Consider the following 9,703-nt stretch of genomic DNA (forward strand, 5'->3'; position numbering starts at 1 on the left):
CACGCTGTTCCTATTACTGACACTGTTTTGCTGATTAGCTATGAAGATTACCTGTGTGACCTAGAATTAGTGACTTTGCACACAGTCAGGGATGCCATGAGTGGCCCTGAAGTAGGTATTTTGGGCCACAGAGTAGTTTTGGCCATGTCCTGAGGCTGGAGATAGACACTAGTCATTCCCGGGTATTTGGCAGCAGTGGGAGCCCGGGCCTACTGGCCCCTCTGTCTTGGCCCGGGCCGTGTCCCTGGCAGAGACGAGTCAGCTCTGCCCTCATAATGACATAACAGGGGCCCTTCTCCTTACAGGGGAATATGGGTCCCGCTGCTTTCTGGCTCCTGCTCTTCCTTCTCAAGAATCCTGAAGCCCTGGCTGCTGTCCGCGGAGAGCTCGAGAGTATCCTTTGGGAAGCAGAGCAGCCTGTCTCGCAGATGACCACCCTCCCACAGAAGGTTCTAGATGGCACGCCTGTGCTTGGTGAGATGGTCACACCCTCCAAGATAGCCCCTAAGACTGCATCATCATGGACCCCCAAAGTCCTCCCCAACATGGGCTCCTGTCTTCCAGAGTCCATCAGTGTCCTCCAACCTAGGGTCTCCCTGAGCCTCCTATCTTCACACACCTGGCATCTCCATACTCCAGTCTCAACTAGGGGTCAAGTGACAGAAAACCTAACTTCAATTGACTGAGGTGAAAAGGTACTTTGAGACATGTCACGAAAAAGTCCAAAGGACTGGCTTCAGGCACAGGTGGATCTAGGCACTTTAACAATATTGTCAGGACTACTCAGTTCCTCTCCACCTGTCATCCCACTGGGTTGACCCCAGTCTCAGGCTGGCAGTAGCTGTTGGCAGCTCAAGGCTGACTTCATCCTGGCTTTGTGAGACTCTGCATCTCTTACAATGTTCCCACCAAGAGTCCCAAGACTGTGTCTCATTGGCTTTCTTTGGGTCATGTGTCCCTCCTGAACCAATCACAGGGCTCAGAGGGATGCTGTGATTGGCCAGTCACAGCCTCATCCCAGGAGTTGAGCATAGAATCAGCAGTCTAACCCCTGAGAGTGAGAGAGGGGTGGACCCTAGAGGAAAACCAGGGGCCCGTTTCCAGAAGAGAAATATATGCCGGGAAGGCAGGAACAGAGATTGATGGCCCTACTCTCTCCCCAGCCTTCTGGTATCTCCCTAGCTCCCACCTTCCCTCACAACTTACCTTGGGATCAGACCTGGATACCCTCATGTTCAAGGGTCTCTGAGGGACCACAGAGACCACATGTCATCATGTGTCCTTTTTCACCTTGCTGTGTGACTGTGTGGATGAGGCAGGCACCCTCTCTGAGCCTCTTCATCTTCCTCTGTAAAATAAGAGTTGGGGGTGGCATATGAGCAGGTGAAGGGATAGCCTGCTGACCCTTCCTTGCACCTGCCCCATGCAGACAGCGTGCTGAGTGAGAGCCTCAGGCTTACAGCTGCCCCCTTCATCACCCGCGAGGTTGTGGTGGACCTGGCCATGCCCATGGCAGATGGGCGAGAATTCAACCTGCGACGTGGTGACCGCCTTCTCCTCTTCCCCTTCCTGAGCCCCCAGAGAGACCCAGAAATCTACACAGACCCAGAGGTAAATGGCAGAGGCGTCTGGTCATATGGGGTCTGTGGGAGGAAAATCAGTGACTTTGGGATGAGCCAGATCTGAGTGGCAGCCTGGCTCTGCTCTTTGTTTGCTATGTGACATGGCCTAGATTGCTTCACCTCTCTGTGTTTGCTTCCTCGCCTGTGAAATGGACCTCGTCATAGTACCTGCCTCATAAGATTAATAGGAAGGTTAAATGAGATCATGCAGAAGCAGATACTGATGGCCCCACTCTCTCCCCAGCCTTCTGATATCTCTCTGGCTCCTACCTTTTTTCACAGCTTCTCTTGGAGGCAGACCCAGATCCCCTCATGTTCAAGGGTCTCTGAGGAACCCTAGGACATGGGGGGATGTTCATTCACACTGAGTGCTTTGTGATAGCTGAGCCATTTTCCTTATTTCAGAATGTTATAGTGTCAGTTTCTCAACACTTTTCCCTCTCCCCAGACTTTGAGAAGAAGTAAACTTTCACGATTGCTAACAGATTGGGTGCTTACTGTGTGTCAGACCCTAAAGTACATGCTCACCCATCCATCCATTCATTCATCTATCTACCCATCTACTCATGCATCTGTCTATCCATTTATTCATCCATCCAGTCACACATTCACCTATCTACCTATCCATTCATCTATCCATCCACCCATCCATTCATCCATCCACCCACCCAATTTAGCCTTTCATTCACCCATCTACCCATTCATTTATCCATCCAGCCACCCATCCACTCATCTATCCATCCAGCCACCCATCTACCCATGCATCCATCTATCCATTCATCCATCCACAAACTCACCCATCCATCCATCCATCCATCCATCCATCCATCCATCCATCCATCCATCCACACACTCGTCCATCTACCCATCCATTAATCCATCCACCCATCCATCCACCCACCCACCAAGCTACTCTTTCATCCACCCACCTACCCATGAATCCATCCATCTATCCACCCATCTATCCATCCGTCCATTCATCCATCTACTCATTCATCCATTCATCCGCCCACCCATTCATCCATTTATCCACCCATCCATTTGTCCATCCACCCACTCACTCATATGTCCGTCCACCCATTCTTCTACTTATCCACCCATCCACCCATCTACTCATCCATCCATCCATTTTTCCATTCATCCATGTATTCATCCATCCACCCATCCACCCATCAATCTACCCATTCATTCACCTGTCTACCCATCCGTCCATCCACCCCATCTACCCATCCATCCATCCATCCCTCCATTCATTCATCTTCCCATCCACGTTTCCATCTCTTAATCTATCCACTGGTTCATTCACCTATCCTTCCACCCATCTTTCAGTCAGCAGCTACTGCATGCCAAGCTCTGTGCTCAGGTACAACCTTGCCTTACCACTGTGCAGTGTAACCAAAGGAAATTGGCATTTTCTTTTAAAAATATTTTAATTTATTTTATTTTACATTACAAAAGTAATATATATCATAGAGTATAAAGAAATACATAGAAATATATTCTTTAATGTAAAAAATATGTATTTCCCTTCTTCTCCAGTTCTACAGAGTTCTCTAACCACGGTTTGGAGTGTGCCTTGTGAATTGTTTTCATGGCTTTACAGGCGTACACACAACACATTCACACACCATGAAAAGACTGGTGTGTGTATAGGATCATATAATATATACTATTCTGAAACTTGCTTTTTTCACTCAACAACCAATTGTAGAAATTCTTTCCATGTCAGTACACACAAACCTTTTGCCATAATTTTTTAACCAATCCCCTATCAATTGACCTGTATAGGGTTTCCAGTTTTTCCCTCCTATAAACTTGACTGTCAGGAACATCCTCATACATTTTTCTTGGTGTGGGCTTGTTCTGGGAATGGGGTCAGAAGAGGACCTTCTTCCTATTTCAGGTATTTAAATACAACCGATTCCTGAACCCTGACGGATCAGAGAAGAAAGACTTTTACAAGGATGGGAAACGGCTGAAGAATTACAACATGCCCTGGGGAGCGGGGCACAATCACTGCCTGGGGAAGAGTTACGCAGTCAACAGCATCAAACAGTGAGTGGGGCCCAGGGCGGGTCCAGGGTGGCTCCTGATCCCCTGGTTGATACGTGCCCTTCTCTCCTGGGACTGAAGGCTCAGCCAGGAGAATGGTTTGGCAGAGGCTCCACACGGACAGCCCGTGAGCCATCTCTTATTTGTGGTTTCACAACTGTGTGCTTTTAAAAATCAGAAGAGCTCATGTAAAAAAGCCAGATTTCAGATTTCTTTTGGAAATAATCAGATCTGGCAGCAGGTTCTTCCCTCCAAGACTGGTGTCCGGATTCCAAATACTGGACATTCCTTTCAGCTGACCGTAGCTGTCCGTCTGCAGCTGCTGCTGCGTGTTCAGAACTTCGTGTTAGGAACTGGCCGAACTTCACTGTTCCCAGTTGGTTATTTTAATGCCTGTGGGGCCGAAAGTCTCATAAATTATCTCCTTTGAACCCCAGGAGCTTTGGCCACCAAGATCACAAACAGATTGGACCGAGGTTATGACATTTGCCCTGTCCTCCGTCCAGCCCCTGTGCAATCATAAGCTGGGTTACCTTCTGCGCCTCTGTTTCCTCAACTGTAAAATGAGGGTTCTGATTATAACTACACCCCAGGAGTGTCAGGATAAATGAGCTGGATCTTTCTAAGTTCTTAACCCACTGCCTGGTTCATTGCAGGCATTTGAAAAATGTTAATTATTGTCATAATTATTAATATTATTATTAATATGCATGCATTATGCTAAGTGAATGGGCATGTTACATTGACCTTTGGCCTCAGTTTCCTCAAGAAAATGGAGTTGATTATGAGCATAATACAGCTCATATGCATTCCTAAAAATCACCTTGCTGTATGAAATCATGCAACAAAAACTGCAGGAATTCATGCCTGTAATCCCAGCACTTTGGGAGGCCGAGGTGGGTGGATCATTTGAGGCCAGGAGTTTGAGACCAGCCTGGCCAACATGGTGAAACCCTGTCTCTACTAAAAAGACAAAAATCGGCTGCACGTGGTGGAGCATGCCTGTAATCTCAGCTACTCAGGAGGCTGAGGCAGGAAAATCTCTTGAACCTGGGAGGCAGAGATTGCAGTGAGCCAAGATCGCACCATTGCACTCCGGCCTGGGCGACAGAGTGAGATTCTGTCTCAAAAAAAAAAAAAAAGAAAAAAGAAAAACCTGCAGGGATTAGGGGAAAAGGAGGACTGGGGCCCAACACTCAAAAACCTCATCAGTGACACATTAAAAAGAAAAAAAGAGAAGAACCCAGTAAAAAATGGTAGTAAAGTTTTACACATGTTCATGGCTAGGAACTATGTAAGTGCTGTAATGACCGTGGCTGTAGATCGATGCTTTTGTGTGCACGTGTATATGTTTTATGGATTTCTGCACAGTCAGGTTCAGCTGGGTGCAGTTTTTTGTATTTACTTCATGCTTCTCACAAGTAAAATTGCACGTGAGCAAATGTGAAACTTGCATTATATTCAAATGGTGCCCTAATATATCAATCCTATTGGAACAAATTCACCTGTTCAAAACAAGTGTTAGAGCAGAACCGATTGGCGTTCCTACCTCATCAACTTTTTGGACAGATATGAAGAGATAGCGGGTACTAAATGCTTAGCTGGTGCCTAGCGCACAGTGTTCCAATAAATTAGCTAATTTGTTGTTATTTTTATCTCACTGAATTGTCATGACAACCCTGCTGGTCCATCTAAAACTGAGTCTAGACAGGTCAGATCATTTGCCGTGTTCCCAGGAAGTGGAGGTGCCAGGGTTCAAATCCAGGGGTGGGCACAAAACTGCCATCCCATAGAAACTCACCCTCTAGTATCCTACAGCCTCAGAGCTGGAAGAGTCTCAACTTGCCTTCCCCTCTTTGACCAGATGGGAGAACCGAGACCCAGAGTGAGAAAGAACTTGGCGAGGGCCACATTCTCATAAGCGGCCCAGCCCAGCTCTTCTGTCCAGAGTGTTAACCCCCCTCTCTCCTCCTCTGCCCTCTTCTTCACTCCTTCAGTGAGACAGAAGAATCCTCGCCATGTGCTCAGTCCTGCATCGGGCACCTGGGTTGGGGTAGGGAATAGTGGTGGGAAAAGAGTTATGAGATATTCTCCTGACCCTTACGAACATGGGCATTGTAAGATGAGGCAGGGAGGCAGCAACCGTTGACATCCGTAGGGCTGGCTCCAGGTTTATGGGGGCACTGATTACATCATAGGCATGGCAGCTTCAAATGTTTAGTACGACAGTTTTCTCAGAAGATGGCGGTAGAGAGCACTTGTTCTTGCAAAGTTGGTCTATTTAGGACAATTTTCTCGGAGATGGCAGTAAAATGTCTTGAGAGAGCGATGCCTGTTTCTAATCTCACAGAGACATCTAAGGGTTAGCAGCAGCCCTGGCCAAGATAGACAGCGAGGGTTCCAGGAGTTTGGAGAAAGGCGGGGAAGGGCGTGGACTGGAGGATCCAGAGGAGTTGCTGTATTTAATCAGCATAGGCTCAGCTCTGCACCTGCCAAGTCTCAGTGGCTTTTACCAACAGAGGTGCAGTTCTGCTCACGCGGTATCAGCTGTGGGTTTGGGGGAGTTCCCCACTCTGTGCAGAGACTCGGGCCAGGCTCTTTCCCTCTTTCAGGTCTGCTACCTCAACGTGAAGCCTGCATGGCTGCCAGGCAGGAGGGACAGCTGGAGAGCCACACGCTGGCTCGTGAATGCTTTGACACAGGAGTGGCACAGGCCACTTCTGCACACAGCCCATTCACCAGAACTCATCCATGGGTCTGCCTAACCTTACAGGGGGCTGGCAAATGTGGTGAGCAGCAAATGCATTTGTTCAACTTCCTCACGCCTCTCTTCTTCTCCTTTTTCCCAAAGTTGGTGTCAGACTTAGGAGGCAGCCATGCCTCCCCTGCCTTATTGCCAATAACCCCCTGCTCTACTCCTCTCCTTCACACCTTCCATGCCATTTCTCTGCAGATTTGTGTTCCTCGTGCTGGTGCACTTGGACCTGGAGCTGATCAACGCAGATGTGGAGATCCCTGAGTTTGACCTCAGCAGGTACGGCTTCGGTCTGATGCAGCCAGAACATGACGTGCCCATCCGCTACCGCATCCGCCCGTGACAGGGAGCAGATGGATCCACGTGCTCGCCTCTGCTCAGCCTGCCCCAGCCACCCAGCTTTCTGTGTGCACAGTTGGCTTGGGTGCAGGTGCTAGCATTACCACTTCCCTGCTTTTCTCCCAGAAGACTGGGTCCAGAGGCGGGAAAAGTTAAGAGAGGGTGAACAAAGGAAAGACATTGAAAGCTCTATGGATTATCTGCTGCAAAGTTTTCTTTCCAAAATCAGGCTTTGTCTGCTCCCAACTCACCTTGTTCCTCTCACCTCGTGATATTCACAAAGGCTATTCAGACAAGGCAGGACTAGGAATCCTCACTGCTTTGTCCCCAACTCCTGGAGGGGTCACCTTCCCAGTTCTTATCAGCTAGCATGGCCCAGGCCTTATCCAGTCAAAGCAGATGCTGGCCACAGAAAGGCCATTCAGGACCAGCAGTCTGTCCATTGATGTCATTCAGCAGTCAGTCCCCCAATCATCCTTAAACCAGCTAAAGCCAAAGGAATCCCTTAGAAGATCTGCTTCCCTGGGCGCCCCATTTGCTGGATTGCCCCACTGCTCACACTACCTGAGAAAATGCAGGAGAGCTTCCCCAAGGCTGATGCATTCCCGGCACAGAACAGGGACACCCTCCAAACCCTGGGCTCTGAGGAGTGGAGTTCTCTGTTCTAGAGTGACAGGCACCAGATGGGATGGGCTTTCTCAGTGTCGGTACTCAGGTAGGGAGCTAAGGAAGACACAGCCCAGACAAGATGGCTGGAAGGAGCCAGCCAGGACTCCTTAAACACGTCAAGCTAAAAAAGAAGGTGCCGATTTCATGCATTCTAGTGCAGAAGCCGCAATTGTGGTCACGATCCAGTCTGCAGACGTGTTTCATTTGGACTGCACTTAAAGAAAATACCTTAGTTGGTATCATCTTTGGGAGAGTTCATTCAAAACGTCCAGCTTCTCTTGAAAACTTGGTTTATCTGACCACACTGGGCTCACATTCCCAAGGGTAACTCTTGGCCAGACCTGAATGGCAGCTGCCTCCCTTACGTGGGACACGTGCTCTCAGCTTCACCAGGGTTCTGACCGGGTCTGCTTCTGCGTTCACAGCGCCTCCTGGCACTGAAGGCATCTGAGTGTGAGACCCTGTTCTAACTCTTAGAAGTGACATTGTAAGAGGTGGTAGGGACCAGCTAATTGGTCCAACCCAGCCTGAGTGCACCACCCTTTGAACAAATGTATCAGTGATGAAAATTTGCCTTTGCCCCAGCTTTAGAACAAAAAGCCTAGACCAGGCATGGTGGCTCACGCCTATAATCCCAGCACTTCGGGAGGCCGAGGTGGGCGGATCACTTGAGGTTGGGAGTTCAAGACCAGCCTGGCCAACACGGTGAAACCCCGTCTCTACTAAACATACAGAAATGAGCCGGGTGTGGTGGTAGGTGCCTGTAATCCCAGCTACTCAGGAGGCTGACGCACCAGAATTGCTTGAACCCAGGAGGTGGAGGTTGCAGTGAGATGAGACTGCACCACGACACTCCAGCCTGGGCAACTGAGCCAGACTCTGTCTCAGTAAATAAATAAATAAATTAATTAATTAAAATAAAAAACAGCTTAAAGAGAAAAATGGCCTGCAAACATTTTTTATGATCCTAGTTTTATTAATATAAGGTCCTGTCTGTTGAGGCCCTTTAAATGCCTGCGATAGGCCCCGTAGACAGTATTTCTACTCCTCACAGCATCTCTGTGAAGAGAAGGAGGGTTGTGCCCGCTTCATAGATGAGAAAACCAAGAGGTGAGGTGACTTGCCTGGGGCCACATAGTTCATAAGCTGTAGAACTCAGCAGGCAGATTCACTGTCCCAGGAGCAAATGCTGGGTGAGCAACTCCTGTTCCTTGGGCTCAAGGGGGCTGGTGATGGTGCAATTCTTTCTGGCTTCAGAGAGCTGGCAGAGCCAGAGGCACCTAAACATGGGCACATATCGTAAGACACATAATGAGCTTTAGCTGGAGGGAGAGAAAAGAATCCTAGACCTCTGAATGTCCCAGAGGCTTGTCTCTTCTCAGAGGAGCACTGGGGTTTGGGGGCTTCCCTGGGCCTCAACCTCCAGGCACCCCCAGGATTCCCAGAGAGACACTGTGATTGGCAGGAGGCGGGATATCCCCAGGGAAACCCATCTTCACGCCTGGGTGACCCCCACTGCCGCCTCCTTCTTAACTCTGCGGGAAATCAGAGCTGGCAGCCTCCAGTGGGAGGACAGAGCCGGTTTCCCTGGCAACCCTCAGTTACCTCATCATGGCTGGGAAGGGAAGGAAGCAAGCTGGCAGAAATAGCTATGGAAGGTCTTGCGCAGGCTGCAACCCTGGTGTGCTGGGGGAAAACCCTTATGACTCCCCCCTTCCAAATCAGGCTGGGTTGTCACTGAGACTAGATTCTCACCTGCCTTCAAAGAAGGGCCAATCCCCTTTAAAGGTCACACCTCCTTGGAGCCACAGTCATTAGTGAATTACACTCAAGGAAAAGACATGCTCCCACCAGGCAGCTCCAGCTGTTACCTGAGATACTGAAGTGCAGCTCAGGAGACGATGATTTAAACCTACCCTTGTTTTAATCGTTCTTTTTCTTTTTTTTTTTCTAAAAAAAATAGAAGCTATAAAGAAAAGAGGGAGAGATGAGTGGGTTAGCTACCTGCTACATGCTAGTTAGGAAGGTACCTGGATGCCATTGCATTTCTTCATCCCTTGCTTAAGAATCAAAATTGCTGGACATACGTTAGGAATACTCTTTCTTTCTTTCTTTCTTTTTTAAGCTCAGTGGCAAGAATGAAATACTCTTTTTTTTTTTTTTGAGACAGAGTCTCGCTCTGCCGCCCAGGCTGGAGTGCAGTGGAGTGATCTCGGCTCACTGCAAGCCCCGCCTCCCGGGTTCGTGCCATTCTTCTGCCTCAGAC

The 9,703-nt window shown here is 48.9% G+C and overlaps 1 protein-coding gene across 1 annotated transcript in view; it reads left to right on the forward strand.

Moving 5' to 3' along the window:
- The window catches only part of PTGIS (prostaglandin I2 synthase), a 66,858-nt gene extending 58,763 nt beyond the window's left edge, over positions 1 to 8,095 (forward strand). Inside the window, exons 7-10 of the mRNA XM_025400760.1 lie at positions 306 to 474; positions 1,430 to 1,611; positions 3,526 to 3,677; positions 6,628 to 8,095. Coding sequence (XP_025256545.1) covers positions 306 to 474; positions 1,430 to 1,611; positions 3,526 to 3,677; positions 6,628 to 6,772 — 648 coding nt within the window. The 3' untranslated portion in view covers positions 6,773 to 8,095. The remainder of the gene's footprint in view (positions 1 to 305; positions 475 to 1,429; positions 1,612 to 3,525; positions 3,678 to 6,627) is intronic.
- The last annotated feature ends 1,608 nt before the right edge of the window (positions 8,096 to 9,703 follow it).

The sequence above is a fragment of the Theropithecus gelada genome, chromosome 10, assembly GCF_003255815.1.
Source record: "Theropithecus gelada isolate Dixy chromosome 10, Tgel_1.0, whole genome shotgun sequence".
Classification (NCBI taxonomy): Eukaryota; Metazoa; Chordata; class Mammalia; order Primates; family Cercopithecidae; genus Theropithecus; species Theropithecus gelada.